Source organism: Scyliorhinus canicula, chromosome 1 (genome assembly GCF_902713615.1).
Source record: "Scyliorhinus canicula chromosome 1, sScyCan1.1, whole genome shotgun sequence".
NCBI classification, from domain to species: Eukaryota; Metazoa; Chordata; class Chondrichthyes; order Carcharhiniformes; family Scyliorhinidae; genus Scyliorhinus; species Scyliorhinus canicula.
In genome coordinates, this window is record NC_052146.1 from 193093337 (window position 1) to 193120200 (window position 26864).

Sequence of the window (26864 nt, forward strand, 5' to 3'; positions counted from 1 at the left end):
TTTTTTTTTCCCGGGTTGCAAAAAATAAAAAAAATTGGTGATTGGGGAGGTGGGGTTGGTGGCGGAGGGGGTAGATGGGAAAAAGCTGTTGAATCTGGGATCGCTCAGTCACACAACTAAGAAAAGGTAGGGGAGCTGCAGATGTGGGTGTGTCCCCTTGTTCACTCTTCAGCCCTCACTCGCTCTCGCTGCCCTCTAGCCTAATCTTTCTCTTTCTCCAGAATTTAAAATTAAACATTGTATCATTTCTGGGCCGAGTGATTGACGGGGTGCTTAGTTTGCCATGGGATGCTCGGCTGTTACTCGTCACAGACTTCAATGAGGTGTTGGTCGTGAGAAGGATGTGCAGTGCAGAGCTGCAGTGGGTGGATGCTGTACGTGACCCGGTTTGAAGTTGTAGGTGGGGGAAATCCGCATGTCTGACCACTTGTTAAAATAAATGGTCGTTTTTTTGGGGGGGGGGGGGAAAGGGTGCTGTTTTTAGCTCGACCTGGAAGCTCCGAGCCCTGCAAGGAGGGCGACACAATGAGCTCGGGCAGGATAGAAGTGGACGGAGTGCCTGAACCTGTCATTGCAGCAAGAACGCAGCCTTGGGTGGTGTGTGGAATCTGCAGCTGTCACATGGCGCCGGCCACTGTTTCAATGTGTAGAAAAATCTCTTCGGTGATTGAACTGCAGCTGCCGGAGACTGTTGTCTGGTGTATAATAGATACCTCGTTGCAAAGTATCCCGTGCTACATAATGAAAGTGAGGCCGATGTGACTTTGCAACAAAATCCTATGTTAGTTGCTGAACCTTATTTTTGCCTACTCTTCATAGAATCCTAGAATTTACAGTGCAGAAGGAGGCCATTCGGCCCATCGGGTCAGCACTGGTCCTTGGAAAGAGCACCCTACTTGAGACCACCCCTCCACCCTGTAACCCCACCTAATCTTTTGGACAGTTGAGGAGCAATTTATCATGGCCAATCCACCTAACCTGGAAATCTTTGGATAGTCTGAGGTAACTGGAGCACCCGGAGGAAAACCCACGCAGACACGGGGAGAAAGTGCAAACTCCACACAGTCACCGGAGGCCGGAATTGAACCTGGGATCCTGGTTGATGCAGCAGTGCTAGCCACTGTGCAACCATGCTGCCCAATTTTTTGATTGTTTGACCTCTTGACATATTGCATCAACTACATTTTAAAAATAAATTAAGAGTACCCAATTCATTTTTCCCAATGAAGGGGCAATTTAGCGTGGCCAATCCACCTAGCCTGCACATCTTTGGGCTGTGGGGGTGAAACCCACGCAAACACGGGGAGAATGTGCAAACTCCACACGGACAGTGACCCAGAGCTGGGATTGAACCTGGGATCTCGGCGCCGTGAGGCAGCGGAGCTAACCCACTGTGCCAGCATGCTGCCCTAGCATCCGCTATATTGACAATTAGGGCAGTGGTTTACACTGCTGCCTCACGGTGGCGAGGATCCGGTTCGATTCCTGCCCCACGTCACTGTGTGGAGTTTGCACATTCTCTGTGCGTCTCACCCCGCAACCCAAAAGATGTGCAGGGTAGATGGCTTGGCCATGCTAAATTGCCCCTTAATTGGGGGAAAAAAAATTGGGTGCTCTAACTACTCGCATTGTTAATTCACATTTCTTTTTTTCTGCCTTTCTTGCCTCCTGCATTCTGTAATTTAAATTGCCCATTTTGATTGTCTGTTCTATGAAATCTGAGGTAATGTCTAATATCTCTGCCAACCTGTCTGTGTGTCTTTCTCTTACTGACTTGACTCTCATCTCTGGCCCCACCCAGAGCCTTGACCAGCTCCTTTGTTGTCGACGCCTTATTAAGACCTTTTCTTTTATTTTCCTGAAATATGTTCAGCTTGAACCCTTTGTGCCTCCTCTTCAAATGTTTCCCGTTGCTAATCTGTGGTACTGTTTTACCATATTTCCCCTCCCATTTAATCTGACTTCAGTTGCTGGGTTTATCCAGTGCTGCTGTAAATCAGTGAGGTTGACGGAGCAACAATTTGGGATTCATTTTATGGTTAAAGGCCACTGATATATGATTAAATTCCATTCCTGTTGTGTGAGGGTTTGAGATTGTCATCTCCATTTTTGTCCATAAATTTATGATCTTGGTTCAAAAGTTTTAAGTCATACTGCCCTATGTATCTTATTGCTGAACTATGACCATGTTAAGATCCTACTTGTGAACAAAAATTAAAGACCTCTTGTACTCAACCAATTGGCAAAGATTGTGTAATGACTGCTTGGTCTGGCAAGGGTTTGTTGAGGTGAAAATTCCATTGCTGTTCCTCTTGTCAATGTTATGATATTTTATTCCTATTCTCTAATCTGTTACTGACTTTTTTTTCATTTTTAGTCTGGCCCTCTGCACATCCCCAACTTTAATTAGCCCACAATTGACGGACCTTGCGCCGTGAGGCTGCAGTGCTAACCCACTGCACCACCGTGCTGCACTTCATTTATCTCTTTTTTTAAAAATGGGCTGGGGGTTCATGGGTCACAAACCCATGCCAATGATGAGCAGTGTCAGTGGATGTGGCAAGCCTAATGAAGGTGTCCTGTACTAACTTCTGATGTCCCCTTGGGCTGCCTGGTTTCATTCTGAGCACCATGTGGAGGTCTCATTCATTCTTTGCTCAGGGAGGGGATTTAAGGGGCAGCACGGTGGTGCTGTGCATACCACTGATGCCTCATGGTGCCGAAGTCCCAGGTTCGATCCTGGCCCTGGTTCACTGTCCGTATGGAGTTTGCACATTCTCCCTGTGTTTACGTGGGTTTCACACCCACAACCCAAAGATGTGCAGGATAGGTGGATTGGCCATGCTAAATTGCCCCTTAATTGGAAAAAATTAACTGAGTAGGGGGAGGATTTAAAGAATGTATATATTCTTGGCTTGTGGCTGTTGATGGCCAGAATGACATTGCCCATGGAGTATTCTGTTATTACAGAATGGTTTTCTGGGTCACATGAGACTATAGGCCAGACAGGTTCAGAATTTCAGGATTCCTTGCCAAAAGGATGTTCATGTGCTACAGTTCTTTAACGACATCTTGACCATTTCACAGTGATTTATGCATGCAGATGTTTTTCTTGACTTTGCCAATTGTATTTTTGTGCTCCATTAATGCAGCACTGGAATATTTACTCTTGTTTCTAAGCTACCAGCTGCAGTATGCTGGTCTAGTTAGTGGAAGTTGTTTGCATTAGGGCTAATTCATCAGACAGACAGGGGTTGTTGCCTCCAGTGTCCAATATTGAATGGCAAACTTTATCCACCCAAATGCAAGTGCTGTATGTGTAATGCTGATCGCCCTCTGAAGAATAGACCTAACATTGCCCCTTTTTAAATTAGTTTGAATCTCTTGTTCCCTTGAGGGCCACAAAATACTTGTCATATAGGTAAAATAGAGGGCACTGCGGTATTTCCTTTCCAAGCCGAGGCCTCCAATCTTTTCTCATTATTCAAAACCTTGACCATTAGTGGATTAACTTTGGCCTTAATTGTGTCTCTTGTTACTTGATGGCTAGAACTAGATGCCGTTTGACTAGTAGAGAAACATGAAATTTAATCAGTACCACCTCTGACCTAGTGTCCTACCATGTGGACTCTTGTAACTTAACAGCCTATTACATTGGTTGGACATGTTCCTCATTGAATTTAGTCATAAATGCCTTTGATACTTGTCCAGTCACTGGTTATTGCACCTCCCAGCTGCACTTCAATTGGTTTGCTCCACATACTTGAAGCCACAGAGGGGAAAAGTGCTGTCCAGATGGGCCATTGTGAGATCGGAGTATGATTCTGGCTTTATTTCACAAATCTATCTTTGGAACCAAGGGCACAAGTGTTAGTGTCTTGTTTTCTTATTTGCCTGCATGATAATGTTTACTGGGTACATTATTTGTTCCATTAACTGAGTTAGCTGCTTCTTAGTCTATTTATGTACCTCTCGAGGCAGAGAGCATAAGGTTTTGTGATTATGTGCATAAAAAAGGCCCCTCAGCCCTGAAGGCACAGGGGTTTTGCTGCAAACCATTTTCTGTTCTGTTGTCCATTAAACTAGGTGTTTGACTTGCATTATCCATCCTTTTTATTTTCACACTCCCTTTTTCTAATGCACTTTCAACAATAAGCTCAGTGAATCTCATCTCCAAAACTTGCCATTCATTGGTCTATACTTCCTCCCCTCCACTACTTAAAATAATGTACAATTAAACCACTGTTACTTTAACAAGAAATGGTCTTGTCATGCTGTTTTCAATGATCTTGCAGATTGGGAGACTCCTGCAGGTTTAGTTAATTTGGGGCCCATTTCGCTCTCACTGTAATATCAGTTTGATGTATTTTGCATGCACTGTCGAGTCACAACAGCCTAAGGTTCTTAATTTGTTCGATGCTGCCATCTACTGTCTCAGGAAAAGCAAGAAAAACCTCTGCCACACCATGGAGGGGCACCAGGTGCTTGACCTATATTTGTTAATGCACTTATAACACATGCAGACTGGGGCAGTTCAGGAATTGGCTGTTTTGTAAAATAAAGCATAATAAAATGCACGTGCTCTCATTACGGTAGTATTGTGGATAGCACAATCGCTTCACAGCTCCAGGGTCCCAGGTTCGATTCCAGCTTGGGTCACTGTCTGTGCAGAGTCTGCACATCCTCCCCATGTGTGCGTGGGTTTCCTCCGGGTGCTCCGGTTCCTCCCACAGTCCAAAGATGTGCAGGTTAGGTGGATTGGCCATGATAAATTGCCCTTAGTGTCCAAAATTGCCCTTAGTGTTGGGTGGAGTTACTGGGTTATGGGGATAGGGTGGAGTTGTTGGCCGTGGGTAGGGTACTCTTTCCAAGAGCCGGTGCAGACTCGATGGGCTGAATGCCCTCCTTCTGCACTGTAAATTCTATGATTATCAGGTTGTGGAGTTTGCTTCCAGGTTTAGAATTTGGGGAAGAAACCACTTCATTCAGGGCTAATGATAGTGGATGAAGGGAATATGGAAATAGGGTATTTAAACAAGATGATTAAAAGTATTCGTTTGCGTGATGGGTAAACAATCTAGATTGATTTGTTTGGCTGCATGGCCCCTTTGTGTTGTCACTTACACACTATAAACATGGGGCTTTTTGAGGTCCACTCCCTCATCAATGAATTACCTCTTTGTTTTGAGGTCAGCCAATCTGACTTTGGAAGACTGGCTTGATGCCACTCCTAGGCCCATCTCACCATGTATTGATCTCCAGTGTGGAGCTGGAAGGCTGTGGTTTCCAGCTTCGTCTTTGAAAAGTGAGTATTTACCAAATCCAATTCAGTTGGCTCAACTTCGATCTGCTACTGAGGATGGGAAAGACTCCAATAAAAGCGGGTGTTTCCAATGGAGACATGCCAGACCTGCACAACTCCTTAGACTTAATTAGTTCCTGGCGTTGGACTGAGGATACCCAACCAATGGGCATGGAGACAGGTGCCCAGTTTGGTGATGAATGGGTCTCTGTATGCTGGCTTGGGAAGTTCACTGTTATGTCACTGAAATCCTGGCAGGAGCCTCAACAACAACAACTTGCATTTATATAGTGCTTAATAGAAAGTCTTCAGGCATTTCCACAGTAGGGAATGAAAGATAGAACACTGGACCTGGACTTTATACACTTTAGCTTTTTTTTAAAAAGAGATGCACTTTGCACACCTCCGTTTTGAACAAACTCAAATTTGCGTGGGCTCAAAGATAAGTGACTAGCAGTACATTGGAATAGTTGAATCTAGGAGGTAACAAAGATGTGGATGAAGATTTTGGTGGTGGATAAGCTGAGGCGAGTTGTAGTTGGCAATGTGGCAGAGGTTTAAACACCATGGATGGTGTTGGCGATGGCCCAGATGTGTGGTTAGAAAGTCATCTTTGGCAAACGTGATAGTGTTGCAGACAGTCCTGCTCCACTTCAAATAGATGTTGGTTAGAGGGATGTAGTGGTTGGGGAATGCAGTTTGTAGTGGGGACCAAAGACAATGGTGTTGGCCATTCCAATATTTTTAGATGAGAAATAAAGGTCCACGGATAGATCTTTAAGGGTGTGAGAGTGGGAAGAGAAGTCAATGCAGGTGCTTCTTTGGCTACAAATGGATAGCTAAACATGGAGCCAAGTGGGGTCAGTCCCACCCAGCTCAACAATGGTGACAAGGCATTGAAGGAGAATGAAGTCTGCAGCCCGATCAATGAGGAGGGATACTTGACAGTTTACCTGTTGGAACAGTCACATGGGGGTGGGCACCTGTTTGAACCAGAAACCTGTGTACGGATTCAAGGCATGGATTTCTGGGAAAGATTGGTATGAATGAGTTGACAGCACAGCACTTTCAAGGCCTTTGTCAAAGAGACGTCGGTTGGCGATTGGCATGGTTTGCAAGGTTGGGAGGGGATCAAAGGTTTCTTTTTGAGGAGTAGGTTGATGACGGGAAGATTTAAAGGGGAGGGCAGCACCCGAGGAGAGAACATTGTTAACATAAAGCTAACTTGAGGACCAGGAGGGGGAGTTGGCTGGTCAGCAATTTAATGCGAACAGGATCAAGGGAGCAGGAGGTGGTCTCGTCAATGAGCTGAACTCTCACTGGGCATGAGTGGGGATTAGAAGTGTTTGGGGGGGGGGGGGGGTGGAGGAGAACCTTTTTTTTTGAGCAAGTTTGGCCTGGTGGACTAGGGGAAGGGAGGGAAGTGACCGACCGGGCAGTGGGTTGGATAGACTTGGTCTTGTGGATGAAATCTAAATTTCCCCTTTAGGCCTCATTGGGCAAGATCTGTGTTTCACCAATCCCTTTGGAGAGAACAATTAACATGCACTCAAAAGATCTGCCAGCAAAGGCTGCTCTTTGTCAAGGCCCCTGTAATGCTTTTAAAGCAAACATTAATTAGTGTAGGACCTTCTGTCAGATGGTAAACTCCATGCGTGGTCTGTGAGCAAACAATCTACTTCCTTTGAAAAGTTTTAGTTAATTTAACAGTTTATTTCTGAAGTGGTTCATTTGAATTTCTCTGCAGTCAGTATAGATGTGTCAGGCAACAAAGCAGGGATTGCTGGCTTTGCTGCAAGTATTTATGTTCTGGACTTCCCCTTCATATGTTATCATGTCAGCCATAGTTTCAGTGGTCACACTTAGCCTCTGAATCTGAAGGTCATGGATGCAAGCTCACTGCAGAGACTTGAGCACGTAATCCAGGCTAACACTTCGGAGCAGTACTGAGGGAGTGCTGCATTGTTGGAGGTGCCATCTTTCAGTTGAGATGCTGACCATGCCCCACCTGCCCTTTTGGCGGGTGTAAAAGATCCTATGGCACTATTCTAACTAGCTTTTATCCATCAACCATATTTTCCAAGGCACCACAGCAGCCTTGCACTCGAGGGATTTGCCAATGGGGTTCTTTCCAAAGGGATCTGTGAAGCACATATCTTACCCACTGAGGCTTGAAGCAGAAACTTGGAGCAATAGTGCAAAGAGCTTGTGGATTTCATTAGCAAGATGCTTTGGGAAATTGTATATCATCCATCCGTGATCACCAAATACAAATCTCTGGGGAAGGGGTTAAATCGTCTATCTCAAAGTTAGGCTAACATTTAAGAAAAATTGCCTTTGAGTCACTTGGTTGCTCCCAGCACAAATGTGGTATCATTAAATAGAATCCCTGTCTCTCTCTCAAGCTTTTGAGAAATTGGACAAGAAAAGCTGACTGCTCAATCCTTTCATTGCAGTGCATTGAAGGTGAGCCTGTCTGTCTCCTCGAATTACCCAAACTGGAGGAGAAGGTACTTGATGCTGCTCGAGCCCCCCAACCCTATTGAAAACACAGACAGTAACGAAGGTCACCCTTCTGAACTGTTATTTGCAGTTGTAAATTAATTCAAGGTCCACATCTGGCCCCCTGTAACCTAACCCATGACCTTGATTGTGCTAATATCAAAGGGACCGTTCTAGCAGTACTTGATAGCGGCTTGGGAAGGACTGCAATGCAGAGCCTGGGAGCCGAGCTGGTGCGCAGATTTTTCATGTGCCCCTGAAGAGAACCTTGTGATGACTGGAATTGCTGCTGCACTGTTGCAGTGCTTGCTGGATGAACTTGCAGTCTGTTGTTTATGTTGATGCCGGGAGATGAGCAGGATTTCAGCTCGGAGCCAGGTTTGGAGCCTTTTGCTATTTGCTGAACTGTCATGGTTTGCAAATTTTAAAATAACGTTTGTAAAAGTGTTTCAGTTGAGGATTTCAAGTTTGCATCTCCTTGCTGGCGGCTCTAGACGGGTATGAAGGAAATAGGAGCCTGTTTGATTTCTGAAGTTATTTGCTAACACAAAGCAATTTGTCACATGACTTTCTTTGGTCCAAAATGCATTGTGCCCTTTGCAGAAGCTGGAGATAATGACTGCATACACTCAGAATGGTGTGCCTCAGTTATACTTGCAAGGGTGGGGGGAGTTTGAAACAGCATCACTGTCCTTGCTTACACTCGCTAGGGGGAAAATCTATTCAATCTTGACTCGTCCAGCTTTTGTCTTCATTCAAAGCTTGCTCTCTTTTGAACTCGCCCACTCTACTTGGGTTCAGCATTATCAGTGTTTGTTTATTTTGCCTTTTGCTGTATATGTGTATATAATATCTGTATTTATTTCTCTGTACTATGTTCATTGGCTGGCCTATTGCTCTCCAATTGCAGGCAGTGTTTTCTGTCTCGCTCTACTCATGGGCTCTCTCTCTCTCTTTCCTCCCCCTCTCCCGTGTCATCTGTGTGCATGGGAACAGGAATAGGCCAGTTAGCCCCTCAAAACATGTTTATCATTCGATGAAATTACTCGTAGTTGATCTGCCCCAAATCACTTTGACATTTGTTGACTAAAGGTGTTATCAGTCTCAGATTTACAGTTCATTTCATCTAGCCATTAACTACCATATATGGAAAAGTTCTAATTTTCTTCCATCCTTGTACTGATCCCCTCAGGGCAAATTTCACCCTCTCCAATTTAATGAACTCCGCCATATCAGAGATCCAGGCCTCCATGCTTAGGGGCCTCGCATCCTTCCATTGGAGCAAGATCCTCTGCCGGGCTACTAGGGACGCAAAGGCCAGAACACCGGCCTCTATCGCCTCCTGCACTCCCGGTTCCACTGCAACCCCAAAAATTGCGAGTCCCCAGCCTGGCTCGACCCTGGATCCCACCACCCTCGACACTGTCCTTGCTACCCCCTTCCAAAACTCCCCCAACGCTGGGCACGCCCAAAACATATGGGCGTGGTTCGCTGGGCTCCCCGAGCACCTAGCACACCTGTCCTCTTCCCCCGAAAAACCTGCTCATCCTCGACCCAGTCATGTGGGCCTTATGCAGCACCTTGAACTGTATGAGGCTAAGCCTCGCACAGGAAGAGGAGGAATTCACTCTCTCCAGGGCATCTGCCCACGTCCCCTCCTCAATCTCCTCAACCAGTTCCTCTTCCAATTTACCCTTCAGTTCCTCCACCGAGGCCTCGTCTACCTCCTGCATTACCCGGTATATGTCCGAAATCCTCCCTCCTCCAACCCACACCCCCGAGAGCACCCTGTCCCGTACCCCACGTGGGGGCAACAAGGGGAACCCCTCCATCTGCCGCCTGGCAAACGCCCTTACCTGCATGTACCGAAACATGTTCCCCGGGGGGAGCCCAAACTTCCCCTCTAACTCCCCCAAGCTCGCGAACCTCCCCTCCACAAACAGGTCCCTCCACCTCCTAACCCCTGCCCTGTACCAGCCCAGAAATCCACCATCAATGCTCCCTGGGATGAACCGATGGTTCCCCCATATCGGGGCCTCCATCGAGCCCCCCATTTCTCCCCTGTGCCATCTCCATTGCCTCCAAATTTTGAGGGTAGCCGCCACCACCGGACTCGTGGTATACCTCGTTGGAGGGAGCGGCAACGGTGCCGTTACTAGCGCCTCCAGGCTCGTGCCCACACAAGACGCCGCCTCCGTCCTCTTCCACGCTGCCCCCTCCTAGTCCATTACCCACTTACGCACCATCGCTGCGTTGGCCGCCCAGTAGTACCCACAGAGGTTGGGCAACGCCAGCCCCCCCCCTATCCCTGCCTCGTTCCAGGAACACTCTTCGAACCCTCAGAGTCCCATGCGCCCACACAAATCCTGTGATACTCCTGTTGACCCTCCTAAAAAAGGCCTTCGGGATAAGGATGGGGAGGCACTGGAACAGGAACAAAAACCTCGGGAGCACCGTCATCTTGACGGACTGCACCCTCCCCGCCAGTGACAGCGGTAACGTATCCCATCTCTTAAACTCCTGCTCCACCAATTTTGAGGTTGAGCTTGTGCAGGGCTCCCCAGCTCCCCGTCACCTGGACCCCTAGATACCTGAAGCTCTTCCCTGCCTGCTTCAATTGGAGCCTACCAATCCCCTCCTCTTGATCCCCCGGATGCACCACAAACACCTCACTCTTGCCCAGGTTCAACTTATACCCCGAGAAACCCCCGAATTCCCTAAGAATCCTCATCACCTCCGGCATCCCCCCCACCGGGTCCGCCACATACAGCAACAGGTCGTCTGCGTACAGCGACACTATGCTCCTTCCCACCCCGCACCAGGCCCCTCCAGTTCCCTGACTCCCTCAGTGCCATGGCCAGGGGCTCAATCGCCAACGCGAAGAGCAAGGGGGACAGGGGGCACCCCTGTCTCGTCCCCCGATACAGCCGAAAGTACTCCGACCTCCTCCTATTTGTGGCTACACTTGCCGTCGGGGCCTCGTAGAGCAGCCTCACCCACCAGATAAACCCCTACCCAAACCCAAACCTCTCCAACACCTCCCACAAGTACTCCCACTCAACCCTATCGAAGGCCTTCTCCGCGTCTAATGCCACCACTATCTCCGCCTCCCCTTCCACAGCTGGCATCATAATGACGTTGAGGAGCCTTCGTACGTTTGTGTTCAGCTGCCTTCCCTTCACAAACCCCGTCTGGTCCTCATGTATGACCCCAGGCGCACAATCCTCTATTCTAGTGGCCAGGATCTTTGCCAGTAGCTTAGCGTCGGCGTTCAGCAGCGAAATCGGCCTATATGATCCACACTGCAGGGGGTCCTTGTCCCGCTTCAGGATCAAGGAAATCAGCGCCCGTGACATAGTTGGGGGTAGACCCCCCCCCGCTAAGGACCAACAGGGGGCCCAACAGGTCCAAATACTTTTATAGAATTCAGGCAGCCGGAAACCCATCCGGGCCCCGGCGCCTTCCCCGACTGCATGCTCCCTATCCCTTTGACCACCTCCTCCAGCTCGATCGGCGCCCCAAGTCCCTCCACCTGCTCCTCTTCAACCCTCGGGAATCGCAACTTGTCCAAGAAGCGCCCCATTCCACTCCCCTCCACCGGGGGTTCAGACCGGTACAATTCCCCATAGAAATCCCTGAAGACCCCATTGACATCTACCCCCCCCCCCCCTCCGCACCACCTTCCCAGCTCTATCCATCACTCCCCCAATCTCCCTGGCTGCGTCTCGCTTCCGGAGCTGGTGCGCCAGCATCCCTGCTCACCTTCTCCCCGTATTCATACACCGCCCCCTGTGCTTTCCTCCACTGAGCTTCCGCCTTTCTGGTCGTCAGTAGGTCAAATCTGGCCTGAAGGCTACGCCTCTCCCCCAGCAATCCCTCCTCTGGGGCCTCCGCATATCTCCTATCCACCTGCACCATCTCCCCTATCAGTCTTTCCCTTTCCCTCTGCTCCCCCCCCTCTCCCTATGGGTTCGGATAGAGATCAATTCCCCCCTCATCACCGCCTTCAATGCCACCCAGACTGTCCCCACCCGAACCTCCCCGTTATCATTGGCCTCGAGGTATCTCTCGATACACCCCAGGACCCTTCCGGCCACCTCCTCATCTGCCAGCAGCCCCACCTCCAAGCGCCAGAGCGGACATTGGTCCCTCTCTTTCCCCCAGCCCGAGGTCCACCCAGTGCGGGGCATGATCCGAAATGGCAATGGCGGAGTATTCCACTTCCTCCACCCTCGACACCAGCCCCCTGGCTCCAGGACAAAAAAAAATCAACCTCGAGAGCCTTGTGTACAAGGGAGAAAAACGAGTAGTTCCTGGCCCTTGGCCTCGGCAAACCTCCAGGGTCCACCACCACACCCCCCCCCCCCCCCCAATCTGGTCCATTAATCCCCTCAACACCTTAGCCGCCGCCGACCTCCCACCCGTCCGGGACTTGGATCGATCCAGTGGGGGATCCAGTACTGTGTTAAAGTACCCCCCCCCCCCATGATCAGACCCCCCGCCTCCAGGTCCGGAATGCGGCCCACACATACGCCGCATAAACCCCGCATCGTCCCAATTTGGGGCATAAACATTCACCAACATTACCCGCGCTCCCCCTGCAGCTTGCCACTCACCATCACGTACCTCCCCGCCACTGTCAGCCACCACCTTCAACGCCTCAAACGACACCTTCTTCCCCACCAGGATCGCCACCCCCTACTCTTCTCATCCAGCCCTGAGAGGAATACTTGGCCCACCCACCCCTTCCTCAGCCGGACCTGGTCCACCACTCTCAGGGTTGTCTCCTGGAGCATGGCCACATCCGCCTTCAGGTGCGCAAATTCTCGGGCCTTTTGACCGGCCCATTCAGCCCCCTCACATCCAGGTTATCAGCTGGATCCGGGGCTCCCTGCCCCCGTCCCCTGCCGATTAGCCATACCCCATCCCTTGCCCACCCCCGGCCAGCGTCCCACGCTCTGCCAGTTTCCCACGGCGGCACCCCCCCCCCTTACAGCACTCCCGAGAGCCAGCTAACTTCTGCTGACCCCGGCGGCTCCTGCCCTACTTTCGGCTCCTCTCAATGTGGGACTGCCCCTCCTCCATTGTGCCCGTCAACGAGTCCACCCTCTCCCCCACTCCTGCATGGGAAAAGAAAACACGCCCCCTCCCTCTCACAGCGCGGAAAGCCCGCGCTTTCGCCCTGCCGGGCCCCGCCTCCTCCAGGGCCACACCCATTGTCAGTCCCCCCCACCAGCTCGCCGAACACCCTGTTTACCCCTCTGCCTGAACCCGTCCACCCAACTGCTTGAAAACCCATAAAGAAAAAACCCGTACGACATCACCCCACCCACCCTAAAGGCACCCCACATCTTACCCTAAACCCAGCAAATACAAATACAGTATAAATAAATACAGTATTATACAGCATCCCCCATCAGAGGGACCCTCAGTTTGAGTCTACTTTCTCTGCTTGCACGAAGGCCCACGCCTCCTCCGGGGACTCAAAATAATGGTGCCGATCCTTATAAGGTGACCCACAGACGCGCCGGCTGCAACATGCTGAACTTCACACTCCGTCTATGGAGCACCGCCTTCGTCCAGTTAAACCCGGCCCTCCGCTTCGCCACCTCCGCACTCCAGTCCTGGAAGATCCGCACCTCCGTGTTCTCCCATTTACTGCTCCGCTCCTTCTTGGCCCACCGGAGCACGCACTCACGATCCACGAACCGGTGGACCCTCACCAACATCGCCCGTGGCGGCTCGTTCGACTTGGGCCTCCTAGCCAGAATTCTGTGGGCCCCCTCCAACTCCAGGGGCCCCTGAAGGACCCAGCCCCCATCAGCGAGTTTAGCATCATCACCACATAGGCCGCTAGGTCCGACCCCTCCAGACCCTCCGTGAGGCCCGGGATCCATAAATTCTTCCTCCTCGACCGGTTGTCCAGCTCCTCGAACCGCTCCTGCCATCTTCTATGGAGCGCCTCGTGCATCTCCACCTTCGCCACCACGGCCACGACCTCGTAATCCCTTTCGGCGGCCTGCTGCTGCAGCTCCCGGATCGCAGCCCCCTGGGCTGTCCGGTTCTCCATCAGTTCCCTGTTGGTTACCTTCAGGGACTCCAGCAGCTCCAACTTCAGCTCCTGGAAGCAGCGCAGCAGAATCGTCTGCTGCTCCTGGACCCACTTCCTCAGCTCCTCAAAGCTTTCGCCGGCTGCCATTTTGTTTTCCTGCCCCCGATTTTTCCTGGGTGTTTCCGTCGATCTTCTCTCTGCCCCACTCCTGGTCCGGACCGCTGGGGCGACTCCTGGCCTCCTTCCCCTGTCGGGATTTGCCTCCTCAGCTCCGTTGGGGGCCCTGAAAAAAGCCCCGAAGTCCGTTAATCACGGGAGCCGCCGAATGTGCGGCTCAACTGCGCATTACCGCCACCGGAAGTCCCATCCTTTTTTTGTGTGTAGAAAGAAGCCTTTCCTTATTCTGTTCCTGAAAGGTCTGGCTCTAACTTTATTTATGCCTGCCAGTCCTTCACTCCCCAACCAGTGAAAATAGTTTCTCTCCCACTTTCCCCGTTAACATCTTACCTCAATCATTGACACTGCTGCATCACCGCACCAGGGACCAGGGTTCAATTCTGGGTCACTGATTTTTGCGCATTCTCCCCGTGTCTGCATGGGTTTCCTCTGGGTGCTCTGGTTTCCTCCCACAAAGATTCACAGGTTAGATGGGATGGCCATGCTTACAAACAAAATTGCCCATTGGTAGCCCAACAGTTAAGTGGGGTTGCAGGAGTAGGGTGATTTTTCCATGTGTCGGTGCAAATTCGATGGGCCGAATGGCTTCCTTCTGCAGTGCAGAGATTCCGATTCTACGTTCCATGGAATATAACCTAGTTTGTGTAAAATCTCGTAGTTTTGAGTCTAGGTAATCTGGTAAATCTATGCTGCATGCCATCCAAGGCCAAAATCTCCTTTTTAAGGTGTTGTGCCTAGGATAATTCTGGTGTCATTTAACCAGCACTTCGTATAGGTGCAGCATGACTTGTACCCACTCCTATTCTGGCCCCATAAATATATAGGACATAATTCCATTTGCATTCTATCAACTCTTATTGAATTTTAATGATATTGTTCCAGGTCTCCTTTGGATTGTGCTGCTTCTAGCTTTTAAAAAATTTAGAAAGTGTCCCTATTCTATCCCTTTTGTTTGATTCATAAAGTGGATTTTTTTCGTCTTGAAATCCATTTGTCACAGCTTTGTCAACTTAAAATTGCAAAGTGATATTGATAGAATATGCTTCTATTAATACTGTTTATCATTCTGTCACCAACAAATGTGTCTTTCTATCCCACTGATTGGGGAGTGAGGCGGTGAGCAGGCTGCAGGTTGCAAATGACCCAAGGCCACATATGCCTCTAATCGCTGCAGAATGCTTTTACTTATTCTGCAAATGAAACCCAGTCCTCCTTGTCACTTGCCATTTCAATTCACCATCTTGCTCTCATGCCCACATTTCTGTCCTTGGCCTGCTACAATATTCCAGTGAAGCCTAATGCAAACTGGAGGAACACAGCAAGGCACTTTTTTCCGATTTGGCACTTTACTGCCTTCTGGATTCAATATGGAGTTCAACAACTTGGACCATGAATTCTGTCCTCCGTTTTGATTTTTTGTTTTGTTGCCTGCATGCAAGTTGAGTAGCTTCACCATAGCTTTCACATGTTGAAATCTATTCGGGGCTTCTCCCCTCCATGTCACCCCACCTATTCTCTACAACCCAACAATCTGCTGCCCCACTCCCTTTATTCTACCATTGCCAACTATATCTTTTACCATCTCAGTCAAGAAATTGGAACACAAGAACTAGCAGGGGTAGGCCATTCAGCCCTTCGAGACTGCTCCATCATTCAAAGCGTTTATGACTGATCGTCTACTCAACACCATTTTCCTGCATTATCCCTGTATCCCTTGATGAAGATGTAGAAATCCATGGATCTCAGTCTTGAACAGGCTCAACAACTGAGCCTCCACAGGCATCTGGGGGAGGATTCACCTTCCCTAATCTCAGTTCTAAATGGTCTTCCCCTTCTGAGACTCACCGAGTTCTAGATGACCCGCAGCTACTCTGTTGAACCCTGTAAGAATTTTCTATGTTTGAATGAGAAACACCTCCCATTCTTCTAAACTCTGGCAAATAAAAGCTTAGTCTATTTAATTGTTCCTCATAGGATGATTCCTCCATTTTAGTGAATCTTCCTAGTGCTTTTCCTTTGGTAAGGAGACCAATACTCCAGTTGCAATTTCTCCAAGGCGCTCTATCGGTGGTGGGGAACCTAGGCTAGAGTGGGCTGCATGACTGTCCCTCCTTCATCTCTGTGCTGCAAGATTGAAATTGGGCATGTTCACTAATCATGATCCCATGAATAAGATTAAATACATCTAATACACACCATAACATCAATCAATCATGTATTAATAAGCAAATACTGAAAGAGTTTGGAATCTTCTCTGGCTACAAACTTAACCTGGGCAAAAGTGAGGCATTCCCATTGAACCCAAAAGGGGGAGGGACCGAGCTGAAGGGGCTCCCGTTTAAACGCCCCAGAACAGATTCTGTTACCTGGGGATTGAATTAGCCAGAGACTGGTCACAGATCCACAAGTGGAACCTGACCAGCCGGGTGGAGGAAGTAAAAGACCTTCAACGGTGGGGCTCACTCCCACTCTCCCTGGCAGCAAGAGTGCAGACGATCAAAATGAATGTACTGCCAAGGTTCCTCTTTCTGTTTAGATTCATCCCCAAGGCCTTTTCCAAAACGTAGACCGTCTAATCATGGCGTTCGTGTGTGTGGTCTATGAACCCGAGAATTCCTAAACCGACACTGCAAAGAGTAAAAATCAAATGGGGGTTGGCCGTACCAAACCTACAATACTACCACTGGGCAGCAACGGCAGAAATGGTGCGGGAATGGGGACAAGAACCCAACACAGATTGGGTATAAATGGAGGAGATCTCCCATCCTCCTCAACAAGGTACACAAGGCTTCACAAGAATATTAATTGGCTTATTGGCTCTAAAATGGCTGTTCCCTAGTTGGTGCCTCAACTGACTTCGCGAAAACCATCTTGCGTACAGAATTCTTCATCCACAACATTAGTGCTGATTAGGTTTATGCAGTGTATATAGGTTGAAATCCCCATGATTACTGTATTACTCTTGTTGTATGGTTCCATTTCAGATTTTTCAATAGTTTGTCAACAAACCATGCAACAAAAATTATTGCAAATATAGGAAAAGGCAAATAACTCCAACTCCACCCCAAACCCACTCGTAGTTCTAATTTCCTGATTTGTACTATAATTGACATTACCACTGGTGTTTGGCCTAGAAACTACTCCCACCAATGTTTTCGGACCCTTGCGTTAGAATTTGTTTTCAGTCACCCTTCCTAATATCATATTTAGTTTAACATTGATTTATTGTCACGTTAGACCTTGTTGAATCTTGTGTTAAAGATGCTATGTAAGTGCAAGTTTGATGGGCTGTGTTTGTGCTACTGTAGATGTTGGATTAGTCTTCTGTATACCAGTCCATTGATGCCTGTAAACCGCTGGTCCCCTTGGCTATTCAAGATCTGGGCTGGGTGACTGGAGGTGAGCATTAATTGTCAAGCTGCAAAACAAAGGGAACCTCAACGACTGCAACAACTGAAGGGCATAATACTGCTGTCAGTATCTGGCAAAGTCTTCAGCATGGTGCTCCTCAACAGAAGTAGACCGTATCCTTTGTATATCTTCCACCTCCAGAAACCTGCCTGATCTTTACAGTGAGCAGATCTTTACGCCCAGGAACAAATTGGACCAGAGCCTAGAGTATCAAAGCCACTGCTTGTCAACTCTGGTATATCACAAGACAATACGGCAGTCCGGAGCAGTATATCAACATCTTGAAAGCCTTGTATACCAGGACTTCAGCTGCTCTGTTGAGACCAACACCGGCACCACTGTCCCCTTGGTCATTGATTTCATAATTTGAGTGCCCAATTTAGCATGGGTAATCCACCTACCTGTGCACCTTTGGATTTTGTGTGTGGACTAAGGGCGGGGGAGGAGGAGGAGACATGGGGAGAATGTGCAAACTCCACACGGACAATGACCCAGGGCCAGGATCGAACCCGGGTCTTTGGGCACTGAGGCAGTAGTGCTAATCACTGAACAACTGAGGAAGTTGATGGTGGGGGGCAGACTTTGGTGAACTGTGGCTAAACCACCAGTTGACAGACCTAGATTTTGTAGACCACATGGTCCTAGAATCATTCATGCCGTCAAATCATGATCCCCGGTTTGAGTAGCAATGCAGAGGTTGGTCTACATGCCAGTTCTGAGTAAACCAAGTCAGTGATGGCTGGATGGCAATAAGGTTCTCCCATCACCTTCTGGCATCAGAGCAGAAGAGGACTTCAATCACTTCCCCTACATAAGTAACATTCCCAGGGATGATGGCATACAGATAGACGTCCACGAGTCAGCAAACAGTCTTCGAGCAGTTATTAAACACCAATTAAAAAAAAAAATTGAGTACCCAATTGTTTTTTTGACAATTAAGGGGCAATTCAGAGTGGCCAATCCACCTACTCTGCATCTTTGGGTGTGGGGTGAAACCCACTCAGACACGGGGAGAACATGTAAACTCCACACAGACAGTGACCCAGGCCGGGATTCGAACCTGGGTCCTCGGCGCTGTAGGCATCAATGCTAACCACTGTGCCACCATGCTGCCCCATCAAATGCCAATATGACATTAAGCTGAGAGTCTACATGTCCATAGTACCAACCACAATCTGTACCAGCGAGAGATGAAAGAAAACAGCAAAAACATAGGCAGGATGGTGGCGCAGTGGTTATCACCACTGCTTTTGACGCTGAGGACTCTGGTTCGATTCCGACCCTGGGTCACTGTGTGGAGTTTGCACATTCTCCCTGTGTCTCTGTGGGTTTCACCCCCACAATCCAAAGATGTGCAGGTTAGGTGAATTAAATTGCCCCTTAATTGGAAAAAAATAATTGGGTACTCTTAAAAATAAAAAAGCAAAGGCAGCATGCAAGTTGGAACGTCTTTCACCAATGTTGCCTACATAGATACTGGGCATCTCTGACATCACCATCAATGCTACAATGGACTACGCGGTGGCACCTGTGGGACATGGAGAGATGACTGAGACATGCAGGGCATGTATTTGTCTCCTGGATGTCTCCTCTGCGCGAGTGGCAGTAGAATGGGCACCAGGTGGTGGAAGATGAGCATGGGACTAGCTGAAGACGTGGTGAAGGTCCTCCAATGAGCAGGACACCACTGGGTATGAGCAAAAGACAGTCATGGATCAGGACTAATGATGGAATCTTGCTGACCATTGTTTTGCATGGGGCCAGAGGAACAAGGTGCAACTAAGTAAGCACCCGAGGTGCCGGAGGAAAATAAATCTAGAAAGATTGCCTTCCTGCTGGGGTATCCCATTGGGGAAAATTGACGTCAATTAAACTTGATTAAATTGGAAATGGCAAAATATTTTAATTTGACTTTTATACCATGTGAGTAAGGAATGGGAGGCGATTTAGCTGTAGCGGTGACTGCATTTTAAATCTTTAATCGACAAATTGTTCGAAACATGTTGTCTACTTGTTTAATTTTTGTTTTGCCAAATCAAGAGACTGACCTTTTTGGGTGTTTCTGTTACAGTTGAACCAACAAGCCTATTCCGAGACGAAGAGCTGGAGGAAATGGAGCTTGAACAGAAAGAGACTCCCCCGGAGGTCAAAGGTGAACAGAGAGATTCTCCAGAAGCCACCGATCCTCCTGCAGAAATTGGAGAGGAGGCACAAGCTGGTGAGATTGGTTTCAAGAAGGTCTTCAAGTTTGTGGGCTGCAAGTTCACGGTGAAGAAAGAGAAGCCGGTGAAGTTAGAGCCTGTGCAGTTACTGACTGTGAAAAAGGATGAAGATGGTCAAGTGGGCAGTGAGTCCAAACAAGAAATGGAAGGAAGCACAAATGGTGAAGTGAGTCCAGTCGCCGAAGAGGCAGAGGGAAGTCCACCTGAAGTTCTTTCCCCTGGGAAAATGGAAGAGTCCACTGGCCAAGCAGAACCAAAACCAGCTGCAGCTGAGGAGATATTGGTGGCGGTGGAGTCTGCAGCCAGCCCAGTAGAGAGCCCTGCTGTGGATTCTCCACTCAAGAGATTTTTCAGGCAAGGCTTTTTCTCGGTTTTGCGAAGGAAGCCAAGTTTTAAGAAAGCTAAAGATGAGCCACTTGTCATTGGGGAAAAGGCTGAAGTAAATGGGGAGCAGGTCATTTCCACTGAAGATGCTAACGGTGACCATGGAGCCAAAACTCAAAACGAGACCTCTGCTTCACAGGAAGCTGCAGAGATCTTGGATGTTCAGACAGTGGAAGAAAAGAGCGAGAGGGATGATGGCTTTGAGGACCTCACAGCAGAACTGCCAGTGTTAGGAGGCAAAAGAGCACCTGGGAATTGCTAACGACAAGATGGTGTTTCTACAGAACAAAACAAATTGCAAGGACCAAGTTGGTGGCGGCTACTGCTGCAGCATTGGAGAAGGATCAGGTGAACCAGCTCATCATGAGGAATGAGCCAAGTGCATCAGCTGAGGGAGAAGTAAAAGCGGAATTTGCCTGCATTGGAGCTCCAGGGGCTTTGCGCTGAACAGGACTGATATAGTCCAGGAGCAATCTTTGGTCAAGGTGCAGGAACCCTATAATGGGCGAGGCAGAGCTCTTGTCATCACAGGAAAAGGCCAAGCTGCAAGGCAGCCCCCTGAGAAACTCTTCACAAGCAGTAGTATCAAAAAGCTGTCTGGTAAAAAAACAAAGCCAAGAAAGGGATACCAAACTGGGAGATGCTGGTGACGATGTGCGTTACAGTCTTCAACTGAATCTGAAGGCAGTCCTGAAGGGCAGAAGTCAGAGTCTCCTCTAACCCCTCCAGAAGAAATGGGTGAGACAACCCCAGCTGATACAGTAGAAGCGCCGTGAACCCAGAGGCAGAGGGAGTAAACTGTGCCACCAATGGAGAGGGCAAAGAAGGAAAGCATCACCGCATGGGCTTTCATTTAAAAAGTTAGTGACATCAAAAAAACGTCCCAAAATACCATCTGATAGTGACAAAGAAGATGAACAGACTGATAAAGTGAAGAGTGCAACCCTCTCTTCCAATGAGAGTGCTGCATCAGTCGAAAGGGAAGAAGCTAAATCGATTGCTGAGGAACATAGTTTAGAACAAAGCACTGATGATTCTAAAAAGAAAGCTGATGCCCCTGTATCCTGGGAAGCCTTAATCTGTGTTGGATCTTCGAAGAAAAGGGCAAGGAAACTATCTGATTCGGATGCCCCAAATGAGGAGGCCCAAAACGTTGACCTGAGGAAAGGGGTCAAGTGCAAGATGGTGCTGAGAATTGCAGGCTAACAGTCTGCAAGATTACCGATCAGGAACCAGTTGGAACACCTCCAGAAGGTGTTGCGAGTCCTGTGGAAGATGAAGTGTCTGGGCTGTCTCCACGATGGGAATCTTTTAAGAGGTTGGTGACTTCAAGGCGCAAGTCCAAATCACAAGCTTGAAGAACGCGCAGATGAATCCGTAACCCTCCACTGAAGCTGTTCATCCGGAGAACCGAATCTGCCAAGGAGGAGTCGTGGGCTTCTTTCAAAAAACTGATACCAGGCCGAAGAAAGAAGAGGTCAGATGCTAAACCTGAGCAACCTCTGGCTGAAGGTGTTGAAGGATGGGCAGAGTTTGGAGTGAGCAAGAGGTGAGAAGAGTCTGACACACCTGCAGTGGTTCCCCTCTCTGAATATGATGCTGTGGAAGAAGAGGGAATGACTAAGGAGCAGCAGATAACCCTTGCAACAGGACTCTGTTCACACGGACGAAATTCTAACTCAGCATGAAGCTCCAGCTGAAACAGGAGAAACCCCATGCTGAGAAAACTGTCACAATGAACGGGGGCAGTTGGATGTCATCAAAAGCAGCATTGATGAAAGATCTCCATCGTGGATATCGGCAGCAGTTCCGACACCATTGAGCAGAGAGTGAAGAAACTGTGGTTATGAATGAACTCTTAAAGGAGAGGTGGCGGTTGGTGATGCAATTCCGTTAGCAGAAGCGACTAGTGAAACTATACGGTTGAGATTGCTGAAGAAGCACAAGAGATGATCTCTGAGGTTGTGACTGCACCAGAGTAACCGGCCGAGGATCCTTAACCGAGGAGACAACCTGAGATGGTTTCAGCAGTCTCGCGTTACGGAGACGCCCGTGACTACTGCAGAGGCACCCCGATACGGGGAGGATGAAGCCCTGGTAACCAGGCAAACCCAGGAGGTCCTGCAGGAGGCTGGCTGAAAAGTGAAGTTGTCGGTGGGTCCGGTCGTGTCCTTCTGTGAAATGATGGCTGCGTCAGAGATGCAAAGCAGCCAGCGAGAGCCTGAAATCTCCGTGGGAAAAATCCAGGATAAAGTGGTTGAGGCCTCGTGTGAAATGGAACTGCCTGAATCTGCCCAGAAAGTAGAAAGTGAGAAATCTGATGTTGCTTCCAAGGTCTCTAATGGGATTATCCAGGTTGCCACTGTAGATGTGCAGCAGGAATGTGGCAAAATGGTTTGAGCAAACGATGATTAAAATGCAAGAGGCTTCAGCTGCCCAGAGTCTCGAGCCCAAAACCATTCCTCCAATAGAAAGCACTGCTTCCGCCCGCCTAGAGCCTACAGTGGAGGTGGTTCAGGAGGTGGTAGTTGAAGTACAACACAAGGTGTGGAATGTAGCGTTTCGCTAGAACAGATTGACGGGCCTGTTGGGTTAATGCCCATGGTCGATGAGGACGTTTCAGTGAACAAGATTGTGGCAGCTGATAGTTTTGGCTGAGTTGAAACTGGAATGTCGGAGGCTGTGGAGAGAAGGTTGGGACAGAAAATGTGCAGAGTGTACTTGAAGAGACCTCTGGAGTCAGTCGAGCAGAAGATGTGGTAAAGCCAGAGGTTTCGTGTGAAGAGTCCATCAAAACTATTAAAACCAGCTGTATGGAAAAGGTTCTGCCAGAATGTGAGGAGACTATTGTAGCTGCTCCTGCAGAGATAGCTGAGAAGATGGGAAGGGAGGCTACTGAAGCAATCCCAGCAGAGGTTGCTGAGAAGGTTGAAGTGATGTTGGAACAGACAAGTGGAGCAATTCCAGAAGTTGCACATCAGATAAGAGCGGAAAAAGTTGAGGCTCTTTTGGAAGAGACTGTTGGAAAAGCTCAAGAAATTGGTGGGGAAGTGGCTGTGGGGATATGCAGAGAGATTCTAGCGAGTGGAAAGAACATTGAGGTGGTGTGTGAACGGAGCACTGAAATCATTCCAGTGGATGTGACCAAAGTGGTATGTAATGAAGAGATCATTGAAATCACTCCAGTGGTGACCGTTTCAGAGGTGTGTGGTGAAGAGACCGTCAACATTATCCCAGCTGTAGAAGTGACCGAGGCTGTCCTTGGTGAAGAGAATGTGCAGATCACTCCAGTTGTAGGAGTGACAGAGGTTCTACATAGTGAAGAGACCATTAAAAGCACTCCAGTTGTGGAAGTGGAGGTTGCGTGCAGGGAAAAAGGCAATAAAAAATCAGTCCCGTTGTGGTGACTGAGATTGTGTGTAGTGAAGATACCACTAAAATCACTCCAGTGGTGGGAGTGAGGAGGCTACAGAAAGTGAAGAAGCTGTCAAAATCAATCCAGTTGTAGAAGTGATGGAGGTTGTGTGTACTGAAGACACCCATGCCATGTTGGAGGCTAAATTTAATGGGGAGACCACTGAAATCAGTCCAGTAGTGATGCGATTGACACCAGTCCAGGTGTGGTGGAGACGGAGGTCTGCACATGGTCAAGAGGGCACTAATATCGGTCCAGTTCCAGGGGAGACGGAGGCCACATGTTGTCGAGATGCTATTGATGCCAGTCCAGTTGAGGAGGTGGAGGTCGCACGTAGTCAAGAGGGTACTGACGTTGGTCCAGTTGTGGTGGAGACGGAAGCTGTACGTGGTGAAGAGGCTATCGATGCCAGTCCAGTTGTGGTGGAGACGGAGGCTGTATGTGGTGAAGAGGCTATTGATGCCAGTCCAATTGTGGTGGAGACGGAGGCTGTACGTGGTGAAGAGGCTATTGATGCCAGTCCAGTTGTGGTGGAGACGGAGGCTGTACTTGGTGAAGAGGCTATTGATGCCAGTCCAGTTGTGGTGGAGACGGAGACCGTATGTAGTGAGGGTACTGTTGCTGTTGGTCTAGTGGAGGTGGAAGTGGAAGAGGGCAAGGCTGCTTATGAAGAAAAAGGTGATCTAGCAATTACAAAATTGGAAGAAATTGAAAAGAATGTACAAATAATGGCAACAGGTGATAAAATTGCACACGAGCAGGTCAGTGCTATCACGATTATGCAAGAGATGGTTGAAACCAAAGCATGTGAGGAAACTGTTGCTGCGAATATGGAAACTGAAATGAGTAAGGCAGTGTGTGGAGAGACTACAAAAACTCTTGAAGGAATGGATGAGGAGCAGAGACCAAAGGAACAAGTAGTCGAAATGTTGATTCCAGCAACTGAAATTCTACATCCAGAGCCAAGTATTGTAGAACAGTCTAAAGAAACTATTCAAAACTTAGTTACTGAGAGTACAATCATTGAGGTTGTGAAGCATGTGGAAACAGAAGTAGTTGATACCATTTGTAACGTAAAACTTGTGGAAGTTCCAGAAACTGAGGTGGTTGAATCAGTGACCAAAGAATTTGAAATGACCATACCTTGTGTAACTAGCAAGTTACAAAGCACAGCAACCGAAGAGGTCAAAGCTACACATGAAGGCGAGAGTCTTGACCAAGTGATCGAACTTGTGGAGAAAGTGGGGTGTGAGCTATCGACTGTGGAAAAGGACAAACCAGGTCCACATGAAGCTGAATTCATTGAGACTCCACATACAGATGGCCAATTGGATGGAGCAAATAAAGAGGGGACAAGTTGATGTGACCATACCTAAACTATGTGAAGCCACTGAAAGGGCTGCTGAATTGCAAAAAGGAGATGCTGTGGAGTGGTCCAATGGAGCAACTGATGAACATTTAATCAAGTTGAAGTCTCCTGGAGAGTTGGCCTCCACAGAAACTTCAACTGAAGGAGGCAAAGAAGGATCCAAACTTGATGATCTAACTTTAGGAACTGACCATGAAGTAAAATTGCACTCTGGTTCCATTGATGAATTTCATGCTGTACAAAGTGAGACTGTGACCCTGATTGTGGATCCTTCTGGAGCTGAGAATTCAGAGCCTCACAAAGTGCTTTTCCCTGTGACTGCAGCTGCTGTAGAAGAACAAGTCCTTGCAGAGACCGTCGTGCCTGTGGTGACGGAACTTTCAGAGTTAAGTGCTGCAGACCAGGTTCTCCAACTGGCTCAGCCTGATGTGGTACCAGGTCTAGTGGTAGAAACTGCAGCTGCCATTGTAGAGGTCGCAATAGAAGCAGCTGCTGGCAGCATGGTGGACACTCCTGGTGTGAGTCATAAAATAGGCTCACTTCTGATGGGCAAAGGCAGCAAAGCTCCAGCACCGATCGGCTTGAAGGAGGGTTAGTTGAACATACAATTGGAGTTGAACAGCGATTACAATCTTTGGAAACAGAGACCAAATTAGAAGTTGGCCAAGCAAAGACATTTGAACAGCAAAGCACAATGCTTGCTCGGGGGCTAATGCAGGATGTTGTGATGCCAACTGTTCGAATAGAGGCACGGGTTTCTGCTGAGCATGAACACGGTCAAGACGATGAGCAAATGCATAAAGAAGATAAAGAAAAGATACCAGGGCTACAACTGGTCACCACAACAGAAGGAAAAGGTAATGAAGTTTGCCAAAGAGTGCGAACCCTGGAAAGCAAGGAGACTGACGCTTTGGCGAAAGAGGTGGCAGTGACTCAGTCAATCGAGTTGGTGTCTGAAGCAGCAGTAGAGGGTGATCAGAAAGCAGTTGAGACTGAAGCTGGTGCATCAGTGGAAACTAAGCGAGAAAGGAAATCGTTATCTGACCATGTTTCTGAAGAATCTGCATCGTTGCCTGACGTATCCAAGATGACTGAAGTAGAATGCTGCCAATCTTTAGAGAAGCCTGAAGGAACGCACCAGTCTCTCGAACTGGCGAGAAAAGACCAACCTGTAAATGCCCAGCCACAGGCTGAAGAACAAACTTCGCAAGATGTCCCAGCCAAAATGATCTCTCCTATTGAGGACTGTACACCAGAAGCTGCAAATGAGAAGCTGGAAGGTGATGCAATGGAATCCACTGGTAACAAAAATGAAGAGACCGATCAAAATCAGGCTTTTAAGGCAGTTGAAAAGCCAGGAAGTGAAGAAATGCAGATCGGGCACCAAATGGATCAGTCTTCTACCGTAGAGTGTGCAAAAGGTGCAGCTGAGAAGACACCATCCTGAGGCAAGTAAAATCTTTAAATGTGTTGAGTAACTATCCTTTTTTAAAAAAATGTGCGTTCCACAGTGGTTAGCATTGCTGCCTACGGCACTGAGGACCCGGGTTCGAATCCCGGCCCTGGGTCACTGTCCATGTGGAGTTTGCACATTCTCCCCATGTCTGCGTGGGTTTCACCCCCACAACCCAAAGATGTGCAGGATGGGTAGATTGGCCACTCTAAATTGCCCCTTAATTGGAAAAAATAATTGGGTACTCTAAATTTAAAAAAAAAAAAATGTTGGTTCCATTTTTGGCCAGGTGAATTTATTTTTCACTTCTCGTCCGATTACTGGAATAGATGGGAGCTGCTTGGTCTCGCACAGACGTAATGGGTCTCTGTGCTGGAAAACTCTGAGCCCATTTAAGCTCCATTTGCAAGTTTCCTGTCCAATTTCAACATTAATCTGAGCGAGTGTAACAGAACTTTTTCCTTTTCCATTCCTTTTGATGTAGTTACTGTTATGTACAAGATGTACAGCAAATTTGTGTACAGATTCTATAAACAGATGATTGACTGTTAAGGGTAAAAGTATTGGTTTGAACACC

General features: G+C 48.4%; 2 protein-coding genes across 2 annotated transcripts in view; both read left to right on the forward strand.

The window, feature by feature from the left end:
• Positions 1 to 26864, forward strand: part of akap12b (A kinase (PRKA) anchor protein 12b) — a 105200-nt gene that overhangs the window by 70353 nt on the left and 7983 nt on the right. Inside the window, 11 exon segments of the mRNA XM_038792229.1 lie at positions 19516 to 20309; positions 20513 to 20609; positions 20612 to 20898; positions 20900 to 21202; positions 21205 to 21735; positions 21964 to 22085; positions 22087 to 22447; positions 22714 to 23456; positions 23500 to 24685; positions 24786 to 25265; positions 25364 to 26282. Of these exon segments, the coding sequence (XP_038648157.1) occupies positions 19516 to 20309; positions 20513 to 20609; positions 20612 to 20898; positions 20900 to 21202; positions 21205 to 21735; positions 21964 to 22085; positions 22087 to 22447; positions 22714 to 23456; positions 23500 to 24685; positions 24786 to 25265; positions 25364 to 26281 (5822 nt within the window). The 3' untranslated portion in view covers position 26282.
• LOC119970565 lies at positions 23456 to 25366 on the forward strand. The gene is made up of 2 exons (XM_038805400.1): positions 23456 to 24007; positions 24062 to 25366. The coding sequence occupies exons 1-2, from the start codon at positions 23564 to 23566 to the stop codon at positions 24824 to 24826; spliced, it is 1209 nt and encodes a 402-aa protein (XP_038661328.1). The 5' UTR covers positions 23456 to 23563; the 3' UTR covers positions 24827 to 25366.

Excerpts from the sequence above, each read along its gene's own strand:
- LOC119970565 (XM_038805400.1), top strand. The coding sequence starts at position 23,564 with ATGGAGGTTGTGTGTACTGAAGACACCCATGCCATGTTGGAGGCTAAA. Across the intron at positions 24,008-24,061 it reads CAGTTGTGGTGGAGACGGAG|ACCGTATGTAGTGAGGGTAC; the intron begins GCTGTACTTGGT and ends GTGGAGACGGAG.